Here is a 23,467-nt window from a genome sequence, read left to right as displayed (position 1 = left end):
TGCATTCAATGTGGACGTGGAAGGTAAACCTTTACAGGAAGCTCCCTCCCACCGCCTTGGCCCCTTTCCACGATACTTCTTCCTCTAAGTGGGCCCTCATACAACATTATCTCACATCGCCTTCCCTTCTCAGATTGATGAAGTCCTCGGGTCGAATATGCTTTGCTGGTGGAATCATGTGTGTTACTTCATATTCAACCCTCCTTGGTCCTCGGACACTCTACATTAGCCCCCTAAAACCTTGCTATTATGGATAAAGGAAGGTTTTAGCTACCACAGGTGGTGCAATACATGCCAAATACATTCCCACGTGAATATGTTGCTTCACCTATCTTTTGCACATCCCTAATGCTTCGGTATCCATGATCCTGCAGTTATTGCACCAAGCGGCTGCTTGTCCCCCAACATTCTACGGTACGATGGGGATCCTACGGTCTTTATTTTCCGTAATTTATGAGTGATAAATTTACTGCTCATTTTTTACTCCTATATAAGGAGGGGATGGGAACAACCTTTTCCCATTTACTTGCCTTCTAATATTTTTCACTGAAGTAGCGATCTGAGGAAAACACTTTCCAGTGCTTATAGGTGCGTTTGGTTCTCCATCCCATGCCATAAAGAAATATATATATATATATATATATATAATTTTTTTTAAATTTTTTTTATTTTGACCCTGTAGGAACTTATGGGTAGATTCATTAGACTTGTTGACAGCCCCGAAGGTATGGCTGCCTTTAGGGCTAAATATAGGATCCCTGATGATGTTGAACTCTAACACTATGAGTTAGGAGAATGGTTAGTCATAAATAAACCACTAGAAACAATGGTTATTCCTATGATCACCTTTATAGAAGGTGGGATGGAAATTACCAAGGGTAAGGTCAAGGATTTTCTTATTAACTTTAGACTATCCCCAACCCAATGCTCTCCTAACCTTTTTAGGGTCCTCAGTAGTGTAGACATGATATACCAAAAAATGGGAACCAACCTTATGTGACATGACGTAAACTAGGTATACAATAGCCAAAAGGGAAAAGAGACATGCTATTATTTTAAGTGTAAAGTTCCCTTTGTTAGGCTGATTTCTTGTATACTTTAGTCGAATAAGGGCATGGACAAAGATTTCCTCATTGTCTCGGGTGAATGGCATGATGAGTTGCATTGCCCTACCCAAGATGGGGAACCAAGTGGGGTTCCCAATGTCTTTAGAATAATTTAGGGCATACCTCTTCCCATAATCTGTCATTGTTGTTGTTGTTGTTGTTTTTATTTTTTTTAATAAACGATTTTGTGATTTATAACTTCTTTATTCTTTTGTAGACGACTTCCACACTGCTTCAAATAAAAGTTTGGTGAATTTTGCCAATCTTAACCGAATTCTCAAGTCAGAGATTTTCTCTACCAAGATGGGCAACTTCAAGTAGTACTCGTGATCCTTAGATTCAAGCCCATCTTCAATCGTTTCCAATGTCCCAAGCATATAATTAGGGCAAAGGACTCAAGGCTAGCCTTAATCGAGGTAGTTGTTCCTGGATTTTTGACTAAGCCTCCTCCTTTCAGTACCCAAGATGTCCAATTGCCAGTGCTGCTTTCAGCCAAGCTGCTCTATTCCTAGGATCAACCTATTCCTTTTGATGATGAGTAGGAGGAATGCACACCCGAACCTACTCAAGAGGATTTGGACAAAGATTTCGAAGTCTTTTATCAAAAAGACCCCGAAGACTCCCTAGCCCCCACTCACTATCACCTTGCTATCACTCAAGTTAGTACTAGTTGAGAAGCATCAAACATCCCAAAAGCCCTGGTTCTGGAAGAGAAAATTCCCGATTTACTGGTACTGCTCACCACTCATGCCGGGGGTGACTCTCCCATAGTGCCTATAATTCTTTAGCCACTAACACCTGCTCCAACTCATGCCACAACTGTAGATGTGGCTAAAAAGAAAAGGAAGAGAGGAAAGGCAGCTGAGGGCTCCAAAGAAGGAGAGATCTCCCATGCCACTTAACAACCGCTTGCTAAAGAGCCCAGAACTACAAGGGCTCACCAAAAGAAAGGTGCTACTCTTGGGATCGGCAAAGGCACTGAAGGAGAGCAACGTCCCAAGCTAACCATATGGAATCCCGCTTTTGTAATCAGCTCGAAAGACCCCGTGACCTCTGAAGCATCCCTTAGGGATCCCAGAAAGGAAGGTCGGGGCTGGTTTCTGAGTGCTTGGAGAAGGCTCTTCTCCTTCCTGAGGATATGCGAGAGCTTTAAGGGCTGAGGAAACGTGAGGTGTTCCTCTCATTAAAGAGAGACCTTGCAAAGGTGAGATTCTATCTTCTTGTTTTACCGCCCTTTTTTGTTTCTTGCTTGATTAATCATTGGTACCATTTTTTATAGGCGGTGCAAGCGTCTTTCATTGTTGAGGAGTATATGGATCATGCTCTGTCCAAGTCCTGTGAGGCTAAAGGTAAGCTTACCCAGTCTGAGAAAGCCCTTGCTAATTTCGAGAAAAGACTCAAAGAGGCCCTTTTTCACTTAGCCGAAGTTGAAAAAGGGCGCAAAAGTGCTGAAGCTGCCCTGGCAGGGTTTGAAAAATAGGCCAAGGAGTTGCGTGTCTCCTTAAAAAAGTCAGAAATGCAATTGGCCTTGGCCATAAAGAAAACCAAGCAGCAGCAAAAACAGCTAGAAGATAAAGATGCCAAGAGGGCAAAGGCTAAGTAGGCTGCCTATGATGCCAAGATGACAAAGACTGCCTAGCTCAGGGATGTTGCTTCCGCTTTTTGGGCAGAAGTCTGGAGCGAAGCCCTTAACACTGCAGGAGTTAAGGCAGACTCTGACTTGAGGGGGGCTAACAAGGTATATTATCCCCTCGCTCTTTGTCTTGCTCCAAGCACTGCCCCTCCTCCTTCTAACCCAAGCTCTACCTCTTCGATACCCAAGTCCACCACAACTTCAACTACAATGCCCGCCTCCAGAAAAGACAAAGAGTAGCCAGCTCCTACGCCCATAATGGAGTTAGAATCGGAAGAGGTGGTTGAAGTTGAACAATTGAAGAAGAAGAAAAAAGACAAAGAGTTGGAGGTCATCGCTTGACTTCTTCCAACAAGGAGTATAGATTAGTCTCTAACATGGGTTCAGTTTAACTGATAGCCCCTTTTTGTAATCTGTACCTGAACCTAAATGAATATATTTCACCTTTATCTTCTCCTCATTTTCATAATTTTCGTTTTTATCTCACCAAGTAATTTCTGGTACTCTTATGATATTCGCAAGTATCCTTAAATACTTTAAACTCCTTTTGTTTTAACTCTTTCTGCACATCCATCAAGATCGGATAAATTCTTACTTAGAAATTTTGGGTTTTAATCCCACTTGCTTTTAGGTTAAGTTTGCTCAACCTTTGAATCTACCCAGGACTCCCAAACCGAGGAGTCCGATAAAACTAAGATTCACCTGACCCTTGGCCTTTGTCCACATAAAAGTTAAATTATTCAAGGCCTAAGATTCGAGGAGTCGAATAAGACCGAGACACCATCTAATATTTAACCACATTTCCCATAAGAGTTAATTTACCCAAAGCCTGTGATCCGAGGAGTCAAACAAGATCGAGGTTCTATTTAACACTTAACTAATTTCTCATAAGGGTTAATTTACCCAAGGCTTGTGACTTGAGGAGTCGAACAAGACCAAAGTTCTGTTTAACATTTAACTAATTTCTCATAAGGGTTAATTTACCCAAGTTCTATGACGCAAGGAGTCAAACATGATCAAGGTTCTGTTTAACACTTAACATCAGGGTGGATTTCAATGGAAGAGAAAAAATGACCTTAAGACTGATCATCATTCAACAAAATAGATGAGAAAAAAGTACAAGCCATTGTATTATTAATAATATTATCTACGCAGGTTATTTACATTCCATGGACGCAGAACAACTTTTTCATCTTAATCTTCTAAGTAATAAGCCCAAATCCTTGCCGCTGATATTATTCTGTATGGGCCTTCCCAATTGGGGCCTAGCTTTCCCCATGATGGATTCTTCTCTGCTCCCACCACTTTCCTTAAGACCAAATCCTTAGGATGGCATTATTAATTTCTTTGGCCTGCCCATTTCCTTGTAGATAAGCAGGGGTAGAATACCTATTTTTGATACCCAACTCCCCATAATACCTTCTGAAGGCATTGCTGTCAAATTGGAGCCCATTATCCGATATTAGCATATGGGGGACCCCAAATCTTGTAACATTTTTTCTCCAAATAAACCTCTTCGCATCCACGTCCCTAATATTAGAAAGAGGCTTGGCCTCCACCCACTTGGTGAAATAGTCAACTCCGATAAGGAGCCATCTTCGGTTTCCGGCAGCCCTGAGAAATGGTCCTACTGTGTCCAAACTTCACTGGGCAAATGGCTAAGGACTAGAGAGTGGATTTAAGACCCCTCTAGGCTGATGAGTATTCAGGGCGTATCTTTGACACTGGTCACACTTCTTAACATAATCTTGGACAACTTTTTGCAAACTTGGCCACCAATACCCCTAAGTAAGGGCTCTATGAGATAAAGACCTCCCTCCAGTATGACTTCCATAAATTCCCTCACGCAATTCCTCCAACAAGGGCTCCACTGCCTTTGAATGAACGCATAAAAGATACAGTCCCGAGTGAGAATGTTTATACAACTTTTGCTCCTCTGACAGCCAATAATGTGGGGCCTTCCTACGTATCTTCTCAGCTTCACCTCTATTTTTAGGCAAATAACCTTGCTTTATTAATGAAACTAAAGGGTCCATCCAACTCGGCCCAACTTGTATATTATGCACCCTGATCGAAAGTTGATCACCATGGCTAGGAGCTACCAAATCCTCTACAATTATGACCCGAGGTAGGCCTGATCTTGAAGAGATAGCCAACATAGCCAGCAAATTTGCATAGGAGTTCTGTCCCCTTGGGATTTGCCTTAAGGAAAAAATTTTAAAACAAGATTGGGCATTCCTGATCTTGACGAGATACCTTTGAATTCGTTGATCTTTGGCCTTAAACTCTCCATTGACTTGCCCTACCACTAAATGAGAATCCAAGTAAATTTCTATAACTTCCCTTCCAATCTTGCTCACCATTGCCATCTCAACCAATAAGGCTTCATATTTAGTTTCTTATTTAGCTGGGAAGCCTAACCTCAAGAACTTCTCCACTACTAGTTTCTTGGGGATTACCAACATAATCCCTACTCTGGAGCCTTTTTGGTTAGCCGCTCCATCCGTATACACCTCCCAAGTTGCAGTAGAAGAGGCTGAAGCCACCAAAGCATTTGGACTCGACCTGTCATCTTCCACAACATCCTCGGTAAACTTTGCAACAAAGTTTGCCAAAACTTTGCCCCTTTATAGCAGTATGAGGCAAGTATTTAACATTGAAGGCCCTGAGCATGGTCCCCCACTTAGCAATCCTACCCGTATAATCAGACTTCCATAACAACGTCTACAAAGGGAGTTGCGTGAGTACCATAATAGTACGCGCCTGGAAATAATGAGGGAGTTTCCTATTAGCATGTATAATGGCCAACACCGCTTTCTCCAAGGGCAAGTAACGGGTCTTTGCCTCTTGCATGGATTTGTTGACATAATAAACAGGCTTTTGCACTCCATTTTCCATTATAACCAAAACCAAGCTTACTATGTGATTTGTGACTACTATGTAAGCAAACAGTAATTCCTCCTTTTTGGGTCAGGAGAGAACAAGAGGATGTGACAAATATTGCTTCAATTCTTCAAAGGCTACTACACACTCCTTGGTCCATTCAAAGTTCTTCCACTTATAAAGGAGCTGGAAGAATGGCCAAAATCAATCTGCTGACTGAGAAATAAATCTATTCAAAGCAGTTGTCATCCCTGTTATCTTTTGTACTTCCTTGGGGTTCCAAGGATGATGTAAGTCCTTAATGGCCTTGATCTAATCAGGATTAACCTCTATTCCCTGGTGCATAATCATGTAGCCCATGAATTTCCCCAATTGACACCGAAAGAGCACTTAGATGCATTTAGTCGCAATTTATGTCTCTTCAGCACCGAGAATACACCTTCTAGGTCTTTCAAATGTTCAGAGACCTGTTTGCTTTTTACCACCATGTCATCAATGTATGCTTCCACATTCCTTCCAATCTGTGCTTCAAATATTCGTGTCACCATTCTTTGATACATAGACCCAGCATTCTTCAGACCAAAAGGCATCACTTGATAATGATAATTGCTCGTAGGGGTTCGAAAGGCAGTTTTTTCTTGGTCAAACAACGCTAGAGGTATCTGATGGTATCCCTGAAAGGCATCCAAAAAACTTAGCCGAGTATGTCCAAGCGTCGCATCCACCAACTGGTTAATCTGAGGAACAGGGAAGAGATCCTTTGGGCAAACTTTATTCAGATCTATGAAATCTACACACACACGCCACTTCCCATTTTTCTTCTTCACCATTACAGTATTAGCCAACCATTTAAGATAAAAGACTTCCTTGATTGCCCCAGCCTGTTTAAGTTTATTTACCTCTTCCTTCACTACCTCGGCATGCTCTTTTGAAGAGCGTCGGGGTGGTTGTCTCCTTGGCACTACCCTAGGATTTACATTCAACCAATGACATATAAACTTAGGGTCAATCCCTGACACATCATAAGTACTCCATGCGAACACATCCACGTTATTCCTCAAAAACTCTACCAGTTTTGCTTTCTTTATAGGGGTTAACTGAGCCCTAGCTTGAAAGTACCTCTCCTTGTCCTGACCAATCAAAATCTTTTCCAACTCCTCAGATAGCAATCCCTTTAACTCGGTCCCAAGTTCAATTTTAGGACCATTTAGTTGCTATGGGACCTGCTCCCTCCCAATTGGAGATTGATCTAGGGAATGCTGCCTAACTGCAGCCACCAAACATTGTCTTGCCATTACTTAACTCCCTAACTCGTCCCTACGTGGGGTACTTGACCTTCAAGTGTAAGGTAGACGACATTGCCCCCATAGCATAAAGCCAAGGCCTTGCTAAAATAGCAGTATAAGGAGAATAAGCTTCTACCACAATAAAGTTAACTTGTACCTCCTCGTCTCCAGCTTGCACAGGTAGTCTGATCATTCCGCAGGGAATTACCATTCTTCCATCACATCTGACTAAAGGTGACTCATATTTCTCTAGACTTTCGGGTTTGAGGATTAACCCCCTATACAAATCTGAGTACATGATCTCAGCACCATTTCCCTGGTCCACAAGGACTCTTTTCACATCATACCCCTCAATCTGAAGGATCACCACTAATGCATCATCATGAGGTTGGAATGTTCCCTCTTTATCTTCCTCTAAGAAGCCCAAAGTTGGCATTGCTGCCCTTTTAGCCCTTGTAGACACCTGCACTTGATCCCCCAGGTCTGAGTTTGAAGCTACGGACATGACCCCCGAGTATGAGCCAGCATCGCCCCTGGGTATGGCAAAAATCATGTTAATTGTGCCCAGGGCTGGTTGAGGAGCCCCGTTTCTTTGATATCCAGCCCTGGGTTATCCTACTTGTCTTGTGGGCTGATGCAGAATTTGCTTCAATTTCTCTGCCTTCACCAATTAACCCAAATGGTCACGTAAAGTTTTGTAACCCTCGGTTGGCAATAGAGGCTTTGGTTTCATTTGGATGGGTCTCCACCCATTTTATTGGGCTATTTGAAGTATGGCTCATTCTATGTCTTCTTGAGGATTTGATAAACTGGTTCCTTATACATCTGCGCTCCTGCTCCTGATGATTGGTTAGAAAAATCCCTTCTAGGGCGATTATGATTATATACTCCTGCCTGAGGATCCCTCTTTTCGAGGAAGACTTTGGCTTTTCCCTTTCCTTGGGTCTAATCCTTCTCTACCCGTTTATGCTCATCAATGCAATCCATAAGTTGGCGCATACTACGAGAAGGCTTCATTGTCAATGACTTCCTCAAATCATGCTCTGTTGGAAGCCCTACCTTAAAATTCCTTATAGCCACATCTTCAAAATCCCTATCTTTGAAATCCCCATCTATTTCGTTAAATTTTTCCCAATATCTACTACACGTTACAAATCTTGCTCCAAACGCTTAGGTCAACTCTTCAAAAGATCTTATTGAACCTTCCTCTAATGCGTCGAACCATCGCATAGCCACGGGCCCGAGCTTGGAAAGGAGTACTTTGCACATAAGAGCCACATACTTGGAGTGAACAGCCATCCTCTGATTGAAATGGCTCACGTGCTCCACAGGGTTGGTTTTCCATTGTAAATGGTGAATGTAGGCTGTGTAAAGCAATGAGGGAGCTTGGCTTTGTCAATTCTCCTTACAAAGGGTGATTTTGAAATTTAGCAAAGGGCCTTTCTCCTTGCATCTTTCCCCATACTCCGATGGGATGAGCTTTCTCCTCGCTTGTTCCTATGATTTTCTAGCTTATCCGAATGTGAGGATGTGGAGAAAGATTCACTAGGAGGAGTCCTGGATCTCTGCCAATAAGATTGGTCCCTATTTTCCTCGGATCCTTCACTTGATGGGGGTGTGGGATTTCTCCTGTCACGTTCCCTTTGATGCAACCTTCTACGCAAATGATCAATCTCGACCCTTAAGTTCCACGTTTCCTGCTCATGCGAAACATGGCTCCTAGTTCTTGAATTACTCTTTTCAGTGCGCTCTGTATGTTGTGTTTCCACTTTAACACTAGGTATGGGATTATACTCCCTATCCCTCCTTCGTTCCAAATTAACAAAATTTTCCTCACGTTGAGAACCAACAGATTCTTCCCTATTGTGCTCTGGGTTAGCCATAACTTAGGAAAACTACAAGCAGTTCTCACAGACGGTGCCAATTGTAGGTGCTAGAAAATTGACGACCTAAGCCCACTGAGAATAGTGGTGTGTCGTCCTTGAAAATAAGCCCAAACAATAGAATTTGTAGAGAGAGTGGGAAAACAGTTCTAATGTGAGTTAGATTAAGTTCATGTCTAAGGCCGAAGGATCAAATGTAAATAGAGAAGAACAGTTCAAATAGTAATTGAGAATAATGCTGTCCTCAGGCAAGTCTGAGGATTTGGTTCTTATATAAATTTGTTATAATTTCTAATTCAGGCCAAGCCCTGTTCACTTTCTTGTCTGTTTAACTCGTTTGGAAAAATCCCCCCTTTGACTGGGAGGTTTCTCTCCTTTATATACTCTTTTTCTTTGCATCTTAACCCTCCACCTGTATGCTTCAGAGTTTTCCTTGGGACACTTGTTCCCATCAAAGTTCTACTAAAGGTGATAGAATGAGCTACTTAGCTATAAAACTACTATTCAGGTGTCATTTCCTCATTAATGCACCTGATAAGGTTGTTACAGTGCATTCAATGCGGACATGGAAGGTAAACCTTTACAGGAAGCTCCCTCCCACCGCCTTGGCCCCTTTCCATGATACTTCTTCCTCTAAGCGGGCCCTCATACAACATTATCTCGCATCTCCTTCCCTTCTTGGATTGATGAAGTCCTCAGGTTGAATATGCTTTGTGGGTGGAATCGTTTGTGTTACTTCATATTCAACCCTCCTTGGTCCTCAGACACCCTACAATTATGTACCATATTTAAAAGTGAAATATGAAGATAACCATTGTGTTGGACTTAAGTCCTTTTTGATAATTTGCACTAAAAAAACATCAATTTTAGACCAAAATAATCCAAATGCTCAATGGAGAAAAACACTTAACTATAATTTCCAAAATCATATTTTCAAATTCTAAAATGACAATTTTATAAGATCACTGATGATAGCTTAATTTTGCATATTTATATCATTATTAGAAAGCATTATCATACTTATTTTGAGTAAATTCATGCATTTTATGGTTGGTGAAAGCTCAGATTTGTGCTAAAACCCAAGAGCTTGTTCAGACCCCTAATTAAAAATTACGGCTAGATTTCTTTTACTCTAACTTAAGCTAAGTGCATAACTAGAGTAATGAGCGCAATGAATCTATAAAGCCACCCTAAGCCTTATTCATCCATCATCAACAATAAAATGAAAACTTAAAGAGTAGGGAAGAGAGATGGAAACACAACATAACACCGAGACGTATTATCTAAGAGGAAACCGAAGAACTCGGCAAAAAACCTCTCCATGACCCTCCAAGTTGAAATCGATTCACTAGAAAATAAAGTTGGAGTACACGAATAACAAAAGACCCTCCAAGCCTAGTCTACCCCATGTACTTGAGCCCTCCAAGCTCTTGCTACCAACGGACTTCTCGGAGTTTTGTCTTCTCTAGTTTTTTTGGATCCCGCAATTCAACCCGATTGCATTCACCAATGAATGGCTCCTTCCAATGCTTCCCAATAGTACCAAAATCTCACTTGAAACTCATAATGGGTGTGGTAAGTGTTTCGGCTAACAAACTTTCAAGGATCTAGAGATGGAGAGGTAGGAGTTGAAGAAAACCACAAGGAAATGTGTAGATGATTGTGGGTATAACAATCTCTAACTCTCAAGTGTATTTGTAGGGTTTTCTCTTTGAAAAGTACTCTTTACAATTTGTGGGTAATGAGGGTATTTATAATCCGGGTAAAGAATTTGGTAAAGCATCACAACTTTTTGCCAAACAGAAACTTCGGTGGGTACTTCGCGGGTTGGCCCTTCTCGTGAAACACTCACGAAATTGACAGTCTGGCACAACTCTTCATCTTTCAGTCATGTGCTCCACATGTGGCCTTTTCACGGGTTGCTTCTTGCGAGCTAGTCACGAAATCCACTGATTCATCATTTGAAGCTTGATTCTTTACCAATCTCTTACACTTATCGCTTACATATAAATCCACATACATACAGAGAAAATGATTGAAGAAATTACAATCAAATTTGGCGTGGAATTAAAGCCAACACAATATAGTTGGAAATCAAAACTTTATAGTTGGTTTTGGAATAATGCTGAATAATCAATTTTGTGCTTAATTGAATTTTAATGTGTGAATATGTCTTTTGTAGGATAATGAAATTAGATAAGTGGATTTATGCAAAGAAGAAAACTAATGGACTTAATTTTACAAAGGCCATGATGCAGTCAAAGACGACCAACCCAATTAAATTCAAGTCCAATTGGAGTAAGGAATCAAAGGAAATTTTTCACAAAACCCAAGTCCAATTCGGATTAGGGTTCTAGCCTGTGCACCAATTAGTATTCGGAGCATAACTTTCAGCTTAGATGTCCAATCGAGATGATTCAAGTTGGGCTGGAACTTAAAAATAAAAGGCCACAACTTTATAGTTTACCAAAAATCTGAATTCTGATGTTAAATGGGCTGAAAATGTCGGTTAAGTGAAGCCTAAAAAGCTGTAATTTTCTCCAAACAAGAATTCAACTTGTAATAGGATTCCTTAATCTAATTAAAGGCTCTTTAGGGCCAAATTCAAAGGAGGTGGCCGCCGTAGAACTTAATTTAATTTTTCTTAAAGTTTCCTTACAGTTTTTAGAGTTTTATTTGTGTTATAACTTGCTAGAAGTCTTGCTAAGGCAAGGGGTGAAACCCAACTATTTATTAGTATGTTCTTAACAATTATTTTATGGTTTTAATGCTTATGTTATTTTTTTTTTAATTTTTTTTATTGATTTACTCATTTAGAAAAGTTTTAATTTTTGTATAATTCTTTGATTTATCATAGACTTCGAGCATGCTAAATACTTAGTATTCCCTGCGAACTAATTCACTAGTTTTGTTTTGCCCAAAATCAATCAATTTCATGAAACTACCTTAGATGAATAATTCTTGAGTTTTTATTGTAAAATCATCCGACTATGATCATCCTTCATATGAATTTTAGTTAAGTTATAAAATATATATTGTTAAGACTACCAATAGATGTGTTGTGTGTGGATTCCTAAACCTTAGCACCTTAATATATTGTTATTTTCTCTCAATTTAAATTAACTTTATTAAATCATAAAAAAATCTCTTCAATTAAACTTTATTATTTTAGTTTTATTCTCTTATGGTTTGCTAATCAATTCCATTTTTCCTGTGGATTCGACCTCGGACATACCGAGTTATTACTTTACGACAATTCTGCACTTGGGAGTATTATTTAAGTCGTAGCAATCACATTAAAAAAAAAAAAAAAAAAAAAGCACTAATCCAAGTGGATAACAATGACTACAAATATCTTAAGTATTGCTAAAGATCATTAGAATAACCTTAAGATTTTTTCATACTCAATTTTTAGGATAAACTAGTTGGCAGACCTATGTGGGAGTATATAATTATTCTTTAAATTTTATTGTAGATAATTTGTTCTCCCTAAGAATTATACAGTTTTTAAAAGTAATTTTTGTTTCTCTATTTTTACAAATATATTATTTTATTATTTTTTGTGGTAAAGTTGTCCATATTCTTCTAACTGTTGTTCTTGTGCATTATCTATACGATTAATAAGAGGATTCCTCTGTTTCGTCTTCAATTTTTGGCGTACCAAAATATCCTCATACGTATTCTGAAATAACACACCCTTTATTTTAATTTTTTTTTCTTACAGAAAAGGTTAAAATAGTAATACTATCTCACGTACAAAAGGAAAAAAAATAAAACATTATTCTCACCAGTCATATGTATTCAAATGTTTGACTCCTATCTGTATTTGTTATTTATTTGAATTCAAATACTTCAATTATGTTTAACCAAAAAAAAAAAAAAAACTTTTTTCAAAAAAAAAAAAACCACACTACCTCACGTAAAACTACTCATTCTTATCCCGAAATTTCTATAGTTTTTTTTTTTTTTTTTTAATTCTTTAAAACGTTCCAAAATTTTTGTTATCCAAACTCTATACAGTTATCACAAATCTCCATCCATCCACAGTAACATATATCATCTTTCTTTGTTCAAATCTCAAAATTTTTTACTTATCACAATTTTTATCCCAATCAATAAATTCAAATGTCCCATTAGGTTTCAAATTTTACAATTCTCTATCTCATTTTTAAATATTATTCCATCTTATCTTACCTCTTTCTTTAAAATAATAAAAATAAAAATACATAGAGTTATTTATATATCACTTTTCAACATTATAAGATTAAACCAAAAATAAATAAAAACCATTATTGCATGTGCAAAGCACGTGTGATGAGTCTAGTATTTTCTTTTTTTTTTTTGGCACAGCTAAAATTTTTAAGTTTCAAATTTCTCATTCTCCTAGGAAGATTACCATGATAATCAAAATTTATCACATAATTACAATTAATATTACTCAAATAATTGATAAGCAAATTCAAATAAAATAAAATTCTTACTTCCAAACTAAAGATTAAGTCAAACAAATGGAGAGAGAGAGAGAGAGAGAGAGAGAGAGAGAGAGAGAGAGAGAGAGAGAGAGAGAGAGAGAGAGAGAGAGAGAGAGAGAGAGAGCATAATGGACTAAATGGGCTGAAGTGGATTTAATGAACCCTCATTTGCATGAGAAGAGTGAGTACACATTTATTATACTCCGGAATATTCTATAATTTTCTTATGGTAACATACTAAACAATCTTTATCTCATTCTTAACAACAAAATTAAAATTGAAAATTAGATTACAACTTTAGCTAACAATGTATGCATTGCCTTATCCTAGATAAATTAAACCTCATTTTAAAGAAAATAATGATTTTTTATTTATTTTTAAATCCTATGCTACAAACTTGATATTAATTTTCATATAAAATTAATATGTATGTGTGTGTGTGTTTTGATGGTTTTTCTCAAATTTGTAAATCTACATCTTGGTATAAAATGGGAGAGCAAAATAGGTAAAATTTCAAAATTTACAAAGTTGTTTTGTCCACCAATGCAGCAATTAATCCCCCTCGTGGATTCAAAACCCACCCAACTTTGTCCAATTGTCATCCCAAAGAGAGAGAAAATATGATTTTTTTTTTATTAGGAAAATATGATTATTATTTCCTTTCAAAAGTGAAAAAAAAAAAAAAAAAAAACGATAAAAGAAGCTAATTGTTAATATGGTAATTTATTACTTTTTATTAAAATTTTGTGTGTGTATATATATAGAAATGTTATAATTTGATAATATGATGAGTCTCTATTTACAAAATATCATAATTCACATGTCTGTACTAGTTACGAAAATGATTTAATTTGAATCATAAGTGTAATTTTAATTTTTTAAATAAAGTCAATAAATAACATATTCATGTGTAAACAAACCTTTAACAAATAAAAACAATATAATGAGTATATTATTTCTTTTACGGATTTTTATTATACCAAAGTATCGCTTAATATTTACATGAATAGTTAGTTATAAATTAGAATACCATGTGATTCTCAAAAAAAGAAAAAAGAAAAATAGAATACCATGTGTTTCTGCTTAGAATTATTGGTTGCTCATTTATGATATAACACATTTTTTATCAAAGAAATCCCAACCTTGACTCAGCCCATAAAGGTTATGGATAATTGCCCATATAGCACCCAATGTGGAAAATCCTTTTTAATCGGAAATGGATCTTATATTGGCCCATTGGGCCCGTATTAACTATTAGCATTGTGGCTGTGGACTCAGCCCACAAATGGAAAAACTGAAACATCACGAGAATGATCCTACTAAAAAAAAGTTGCAAATTACTTTTATCCAATTCAGTCAATTACATTAAAAAAAAAGGTTGATCAATTTTAAGATTAATTATTGTCTGATTAGGGGTATGCAACTAACCTACCAATCTGCCAAAACCGACCTGATCTAACCTAACCCGTTGGGTTGGGTTGATTTTTAGAGGTTGGTGGGTTGGGCTAGGTTATGAAATTTGTTTTTATAGTTAGTTGGATTGGGTTTGGGTTATAAAATTCACAAATCTACCTAATCTAACTTGAACCACCTATAATTAGTATATATATTTAAAATTTTAAAAATATAATATACAATTTTGTTATTTAATTTTTTACCCATCTTCCTAAATAAAACCCAAACCCTAATTCTCCTCATATAGTTTGTGTTAATTTGGTGTTATGATCATGATTATTTGGTTATAAATTTGCTCTTATTTGTGTTTGTGTTGTTCTAATTTTCAATTTAATATTAATAATAGTAATTAAAAAAATATCTGTCCAACTCACGGCCACAAGTCCAAAGGCCTAGTGGGTCAAAATGATAATGGTAGAGTGAAAAACGACCTGATTTTCCACTCTGTAGTTTGATAACTTAGTAGCCCAGTAGGCCCTATTTTGTAACTAGACGGGTCAAACCTCCATCTCTGCTCTTCTCCAATCTGTTTGTTGGGCCCAGATCAAGAATGATGGTCCCAACTCCCAAACCCCCCCGCTTTTTTTTTTTTTTTCCTTTAGCTCTCTTCTTAATAAATTTCATCATTCAAAATATATATCGTGCATGGCATTGGCTACAAAACATGCAAACTCTAACAAATTGGTTACTTTTGTAACATTCAAATGGCTGTGTCAGTAATTGAGTATAACTAGCAATAATTTAACCTTATATCATCAATAGATACATTTATAGAGTAAAAAGATGTGAGCCAATTTCTTGTGATGTCAAAAACTTCAATGGAAGAAATCAACAAATTAAAAATAGAGTTCATTTCACCTTGGATTTTTTTTTTTTTTTTTTTTTTTTGATTTTGAATAAGCTATTTAAAGAATAAAAAAAAAAAATCTAGTGTTTGGGTATTACAGTTTATAGAGCTATAGAAGAGTAAAGTATTCATATCAAACATGCTAACAAACTTAGCTTTTAATAACTCAAAAAACTATTTTATCTGTTTTAATCCTCAAATTTACAATATAGCCAACATCAAATGCTCTACTCTTTTACGATATCATTTAAAAATTCTTTATTTATTAATTTTTTTTACCACTCAAGTCTCTCTCTAATTTTCATTTAAATAACATTTTTGTGTGTTTACCATTTAGTTTCAATAAACTGTTAGAGATGAAAATTTACTATAGCTAGGTGTTAAAAGTTATAAGTTTGACACCGTTGATGTTGTGAGTTTTTAGTATTTTGGGGGATTAAAATAACATTTTAGCACATTTGATGTTGTTAGGGTTATGTGTTTTGGTATTGTCAACCATGCCAAATTATGTGTTTTTTTTATTTTTTATTATTGAGTTTTGATGTGTCTTAAAGTTGTAATTGAAGACCAAGTTGAAGAAACAAATTTTGCTCAAGAAAAGTTCAAGAAAAACACATTTTTAATACTTTTTTAGCATGTACCTCAATAGCAGCTCGATACCTCTTGATAGAAGCTAGAAACTTACTTCCTCCTTGACACAAGCTCGATAACAACTTGATTTATCGAGCTTCGCGGATTAGCAAAAATTAGCAACGCGAAAAAACCCATAACTTATTTTGTTTAAAGCTTGAATTGAGATCCGTTTGAACTAGTATTTAAAGGACATCATAAGCCATCTATTAAAGGGCCTTTCAAAGAGAGAAACACTCCATTTATGTGGCTAGGGTTTTGTAACCAGGAGATTCTAGCCTTTTGCCCTTAATTTTGAAAAAAATTAGCAATATGCCCCTTTTTCGAAACTATATAGGGATATGCCCCTGTTTCGATACTCGATTACTTTAAAATCGAGTTTCATTAAAATACTCGATTCGTAGAAAATCGAGTTATTTCAAATAAAACTAAAAAAAAAAAAAAGCGTAGAACTCGATTTTAGGGAAGTCGAGTTCCAAAACGCCGCCATAGGGCTTTAAAACGTCACTATAGGGCTTAAAAACGCCACTATAGGGCTCCTTGAACTTGGTATGGGGACTTATAAAATTTTTTGCAGGAAAACGCCGCTATAGGGTTCTAAAACGTCACTATAGGGCTTAAAAATGTCACTATAGGGCCTAAAAAAATCACTATAGGGCACCCAGAACAAAGCGATTACACTTATAAAAATTTTGCAGAAAAACGCCGCTATAGGGCCTTAAAACGTCACTATAGGGCTTAAAAACGCCACTATAGGGCACCGTGAATATGGGCCAATCACACTTCTAAAAATATTTGCAGGAAAACGCCGCTATAGGGCTTTAAAACGTCACTATAGGGATTAAAAACGCCACTATATGGCTCCCTGAATATAGAGCAATCACACTTATAAAATTTTTTTTTGCATGGAACTCGATTTCCTGAAACTCAAGTTCCATGGAAATTTTTTTTTTATATTTTTTTTAAGTTTGATCGGGCATAACTCGATTTTCTACAAATCGAGTATTTAATTGAACTCGATTTTAGGATAATCGAGTATTGAAACAGGAGCACGCTCCTATATAGTTTGCAAACAGGGGCATGTTGCTAATTTTTTTCAAAATTAGGGGTAAAATGCCAGAATCCTCTTTGTAACCAAGTTTTCTCTATTTCATAAAACCAAATAGTTTCAAAGTAGATCTAAAGATTCCATTGGTGAAAAATCTGAAGTCATAGCAACTACCACAAACTACTATGGGGAAAACCTTCAAGAGATTCTTGAAGTCAGTTAGAGGTCCAATTGTGATTATGGGTGGAGTGTTCATATATTGGAGAGTTCAGAGGTTTTGAAGTGGTAGAAGGTTTTTGTTATAAGTTCATTTACTGAGATTGTAGAGTATAGAGACAAAGGTTTTGTACTAAATTTGAAATTTCTCTTTACTATAGTGGATTTCTTTTTGAGAAGATATCCCCCTAGGTTTTTATCTGTGAAACTAGTTTGTTTCATTAGTTTTCCTAGGTCATCATATCTTGTCTTATTTACTATTTCGTTGTGCATGATTTTGACTTGATATTGATGTTTGTTTATTTGAACAAGGTTTATTCATAATAGATCTAATTAACAACTTGAGTTTAAAACTTATTAATTCTATCAACTGGGGTCTAAATTTCCCAGCAGATATGAGCTCAGAGAAAGTTCAAATAGAATCTAATTCTGTGCCATATGTCTAAATTTATATGGGGATCACATTATATTATCCATTTAAGTTTGAGTCATGTGTCTATTTAAGTTTTTTAATCTTTGTGCCAAGTGAGTTAATGAATGCAAAATACTAAGAATCTAATATTAATGAACTATAAAATAAATTAAAAAAAAAAAAACCAATCACATATTCTCAATAAAAATCACCACACAACAAAGATCACCACACTTTCTATCTTAATAAAAATTAGAAAAAAAATGATCATAAGTAGTATTAAATTTAGGTAAGAATTTTAATAAGTGATTAATTATGTTTACTTTAAAAAAAATTAATTTGACTAATTATTTATATTTTTATGATTTAAAATTGTGTTTAATTTTAAATGTATTTATATGTATGCATATGTCACATGCTATTTTTTTCAATAATTTGAGTAATTATTTATATTTTTATAATAAAAATTATGTTTAATTTTAAATACATTCATGCGCTTGTATGTGTTATATGCTGGTATAGCATAACTAGCTTATCAAATTTCAAATGGCACAACAATCTTTTCCGCTTTGCTAGAATAAAATATATTCCTAAGAGGATGTGACTTTCTAATTGCAACCAATTTATAACATCTACAAGGCAAGCATAATTTACCTGTGGCTTGAAGCTTTTGTTTGCGTATATTAGTTGCAAGAAGTTTTCGTTGAATTGAATTAAGCTCAATGATAACACCACTCATTTTCATCCTGTCTCTTGAAAATTCCACAGAGCAAGCAATTCCAATTCCAAGTATCAAAATCAAACATTCTTGACTTTTTGGACTTCCATTTTGACCTTCATTGTGAGGAAGGTCATTCATCGTTGTCTTCCCCAATACTCTTTTTTGAAGAAGGATAGGATCTATAATGTCAATTATTTTTTCTGGCATAACTGCTTTGACAAAGTCATAAAGGTTAAAACTATCTTGAAAAATGTTATCAATAGGTCTTTTTCCTCTGAACATCTCCAGCAATAATATGCCGTAACTATAGACGTCACCATATGTAGACACCTCATTTCCCACACCATATTCTACAATTACACATAACATATATGTAAATGTGACCATTTTGTATCAGAAAAAGAAGGAAAAAGATTTATAACCTAACAGGTATTAAATGAGGTTTTTCAGTGGCATGTAATCAGCCAAGAAATAAGAGAAATTTGATAAATAACACATCATATCTTCTAGCAACAATGCATCCTTGTTAAATTTGTCCTTTTAGGTTTTAAAACACAATAATAGACAACGAGAAAGACAAAAACAATTAAATTTAATACAGGATGATGGTATTCACCTGGAGGAGTATAACCAACTGCTCCTCTTACTCCGATAGAGCTTGAATGGTTAATAGAAGAATATTGGGTAGCATCAAAAAGCAATTTTGCCAAGCCAAAGTCGCTTACATGTGCAACCATTTCATCATCAAGAAGAATATTGCTAGGCTTGAGATCGCAGTGAACAATTGTTGTGTGACAATTATGATGAAGATAATCCAATGCATTAACAACATCAATGGCAATATTATTGGTAATGGCAAAAAATGAAAGTCTGTTTAGCTTCTCCAAAGAAGGAACTTTTCCACTTAGTTTATTATGGTTCAATCCAAGTGTATCTAAATTTGAGGCATTAGATATTGAAATAGGGATAGATCCAGTAAATTGGTTGTAGGCAATACTTAAAATTTCGATATTTGGTAGAGTGATACTGACGGAAGATGCCCTTGGATTTGGTTGAGTCCCACATGAAATTTTATTAATGAAGATAGACTGAAGATTGAAGGAGGAATTGTACCGGACAACTTATTTGAATACACCAAAAAGTTTAATCTTGGAAAATTGACCAAAAGAATTAGGGATAATCCCACCCAAATGAATTTCAGATATATACAAGAATTCTAGAAATGATAAGTTTCCTAATGAAGGTGGCATACTTCCTGTCAGATCATTATTCAAAATAAGAAAGTTTTGAAGCTTTGACAAGGTGCCAAGTTTTGCAGGGATTTCTCCAATCAAAAGGTTGTGACTGGCATAAAGTAGTTCGAGGTTGGTGCAACCAGACAAATTGCTAGGAATTTTTCCACTGAGAGTGTTATTTTGCAATTGTAAAAATTTCATTCTATACAAACGACCAATTTCAAGAGGGATTTCATTATGAAAGCTGTTGTTTTGGATGGTTAGATTTCTCAAAAAACTTAAATTTCCTACATGTGGTGATATAGAGCCTACCAGTTTTAGAGATCGTAGGTTTAAAGCAGTGACCCTTTGATGTCAGCGACCACAGGTGACCCCTTGCCATTGGCAAAAGTGGATGACTTCATTCCAAGAGCTCATAACCTAGAGAGGGTCATCAATGGTCTTGGCTTTGAACTCAAGCAACGCCAACCGGTCCGTCTCATTATTCCCACCAACCACAGAGGTGACTAACAAGCCACACCACCAGAGAAGAATAAAGGCACGCATATAAAAGGATGAGGAGTGTGAGGATGGGGGAGCTGAATTCCACTGGGAAAGCCCCATGGAAAGGTTGCGGTTGGTAGGAGTTGGTATTGGTTTGTTGAAACAAAACAAAGGGTTTTGATTTCACTGCTTAGCACTCAAGGAAAAGCACATTTATAAGAGGGTGAACTGTGAAGATTTGACGAACGAACATTTCGGCATTTGGTGCGGTGCGGACCCAACCCAAAAGACTTCAAGGACTTGGGGTTAGGAAATCGTAATCAAAGCATGTAATGCACAATGGTCCCGTTATGCCGTTACCAAATAATTAATGGCAGGAAAATCTTCTTGATTCAATATGAAAGATATTTGAATAAGACTTAATTGCTGGCTAATATTTACTCCCTCATACCCCATTAATATTTTTTTATTATCTGGGGGAAGTGGTCTACGTCTAAGTAAGAATAAAAGGAACTCATAGACCACTAAAGCAATTTTTATATTATATATACGTATATGGTTGAAATATAGTTAAAATATTGGTACAATTTCTCAAGTGTAGTACATTAAGTTTTTCAATCAAGATTCTCAAAAAATTAAAAAGCTTCCCAATCAAATTCATACACACATTTGCATTAACATACAATATAAATTTTTCCAAAGTAATGCTGAGGACACACCCCAACTTACACTTAAATCCACACCTTACTTATGTGTCAATTTTTTTTATCGAATTTCAACTTTTTCAAATATATGTGGTCGACTCATGTGAAATTGTTAAAATTCAATTTGGTTTTTTTTTTTTTTTTTTAATTGAAGTTCGATAAAGTTTTGGAAATGTGTCAAATGTGAAATTTGTCCATGCATTCCCATAATCATTTCAAAAAGGCAAAAAGGCGAGTGTCCAAAAACTTGAAGCAACATTGTGAGGCACACACTACAAGAAATCTGTACTATTGTGGCGTGTGCAAAAACTGTCGCTATATGTTGCATATTGTGACATTTTTTCGGACCGCCGCTGTACATTGGATCTATTGCAGTGTTGTTTGCATGTAAATTTCTCCCCTTTTGGGCCTTTAAAATATTTTGGTTATTTGCCTTTCAAGATATTCGTCTCTTTCTAGACTTGATACCTGTTAATTAATTCTTAGGACGACTCCGTCCAATTTATGGCTCTATGAACATAACTCATTGGTTAGGGTGACGAATCCGTCTACTTTGTGACTTAAGCAAATGTATTTGAACTTGTCTACCTTGTGAGCCTGATGGGCTTGAGTCATCTTATTTGGATAATCCTGTCCATTTTATGGATTGGTTTTAACGTGAGCTATTTCTCAAAGATGAGCCCGTCCACTATATGGCCTAGGAAAATGTTTTTATTCAAATATTAGCTCTCTACAAGTTAAATTCGTCCACTTTGTGGTCCAGACAAACTTGAGCTACTGGGATGAATCCATCCACTTCATGGACTTGATAAATATCATTCTTCTTTTTCAAGATGAACCTGGTTGCTATGTGGACTATGTAATTTTTAAATCACCCTTTTGAACGAAACCGTCCTCTTATGGACTTGTCATTTCAACGCGTGGTTGAGTCTGTCCATTTATAATTTTCAAACCATCCTCTCATGGACTTGTTATTTCAACGCGTGGTTGAATTTGTCCACTTTATGGACCTAATAATTTTCAAATCATCCTTTGTGATGGCCCGACTATTTTGGACTCAATGCTTTTAATTATCCTTTTGGGATGAGCCCGTTCACTTAGGGTTTAATAATTTCAAATCACCTCTAGTGGGATGAATTCGTCCATTCTGTGGACTAATAATTTCAAATCTGTCCACTATGTAAGACCTCAACATCTCATCTTCCTGTTGCTTAATGCTCATTAGGCATGCAGTAGACTTCTTATATCTGTGCCCCCTCGATAAAGTGTAAGGTGAATTGGGCATTCAACTCCTTAAAGGTACCAATGGAATCTAGCGTCAATCTGCTGAACCAAATCCTTATGGGGCCCTTCAACATAGTAGGGAAGGCCCTGCAAATAATCTCGTTTGCCATTCCTTGCAGTGCGTTAGAGTCTTGAAGGACTCCAAGTGATCTAGGGGGTCCTTAGATTCGTCGTAGCTTTCCACTTGAGGAATATGGAACTTTAGTGGAAGGGGAAACGACGTAACGGATACGGTGAATGGTGAATCAGTTCGATGGACCAGGTCATCGAGGTCGCTAGACACCCGTCCTTTGAGTTCGTTCATCTTGAAGTCCACCCGTTCTTTCATCATCTGCATCTCTGCGACTATGTGAGGCGGAGCCATATCTGTGGCAGATGGACAACTGGTATCCTGTCGCTCTTGTCTGCTTAGGGCATTGCTGCCTTCTAGCTCTTCTTGGTTCCTTCTTGGTCCTTCCTTCTTGGTCCTCCAACTGATGATGCCGAAAATTGTCAATAAGTCACACAGTCCTCACGTGTTCAAGACAACACTTGCACAACATAGAACAAGAAGACTTTAGGAGAGTACTGATGTGGTACCGGTCAAAGACCCTTCAAAGGTTAAGTTAGATAGCTTTTCATAACTCTAGAGTGCTAGAGCTGGGGTGAATTATGCGTACCTTGTTTTTTGAGGGCTTGGGTTTTTATAGTAGTGTAGAATCGACCTCCGTTTCTTATGTGGGAAGGTGTTTCCTTACAGGGAAGCTCATCAAAAATGTGCGTATATCACGGGATTCTTCCCACTTTGGGATCTCACTGACTAGGGTTTCTCATGGGGGCACAAGATATTTCCATTTAGAATTCCTTGGAGCCCACTCAAAACCATGTAGGTGCCACGTGGCTTTGATATCCGTCTACCTTGTATCCATGTGACTTGAATCCGTCCATATCAAGGGACTATCCATCTATTATGGGGAGGAGTCCATCCGTCATGTGTCCCATCCATCCGATGCCCCATTTGTTGCCTTATCTCCGACAGCCTATTAACCCAGTGCCGTCAGGTTTACTTAAATGGATCTGTTATCCCTAATTTTATACTCTTTAGTTGCCCCCTCACTCCATGGGTCTATCACCTCCTTTGGACGGACCCATGGAGTGACAGTTTGACTTGTCTCTTGAGAAGCGTGCAC

General features: G+C 36.8%; 1 protein-coding gene across 1 annotated transcript; it reads right to left on the bottom strand.

Annotated features, from left to right (window-relative positions):
- Window positions 1-9,534: 9,534 nt before the first annotated feature.
- Window positions 9,535-22,662, bottom strand: LOC115984719 (receptor protein-tyrosine kinase CEPR2-like). Its single transcript, XM_031107735.1, has 5 exons — window positions 22,406-22,662; window positions 19,845-19,993; window positions 19,209-19,526; window positions 18,526-18,942; window positions 9,535-9,560 (listed from the first exon to the last, which is right to left on the bottom strand). Exons 1-5 carry the CDS (start codon window positions 22,660-22,662, stop codon window positions 9,535-9,537), a joined length of 1,167 nt encoding a protein of 388 aa, XP_030963595.1.
- Window positions 22,663-23,467: the final 805 nt, after the last annotated feature.

The sequence above is a fragment of the Quercus lobata genome, chromosome 4, assembly GCF_001633185.2.
Source record: "Quercus lobata isolate SW786 chromosome 4, ValleyOak3.0 Primary Assembly, whole genome shotgun sequence".
Taxonomy (NCBI): Eukaryota; Viridiplantae; Streptophyta; class Magnoliopsida; order Fagales; family Fagaceae; genus Quercus; species Quercus lobata.
This window is presented reverse-complemented; position numbering and strand designations above follow the sequence as displayed.

Excerpts from the sequence above, each read along its gene's own strand:
- LOC115984719 (XM_031107735.1), bottom strand. The coding sequence starts at position 22,662 with ATGGCTCCGCCTCACATAGTCGCAGAGATGCAGATGATGAAAGAACGG. Across the intron at positions 19,994-22,405 it reads CTAACGCACTGCAAGGAATG|TGGAAAAATTCCTAGCAATT; the intron begins GCAAACGAGATT and ends TAACACTCTCAG. Across the intron at positions 18,943-19,208 it reads AGTTGGTTATACTCCTCCAG|AATATGGTGTGGGAAATGAG; the intron begins GTGAATACCATC and ends GTGTAATTGTAG.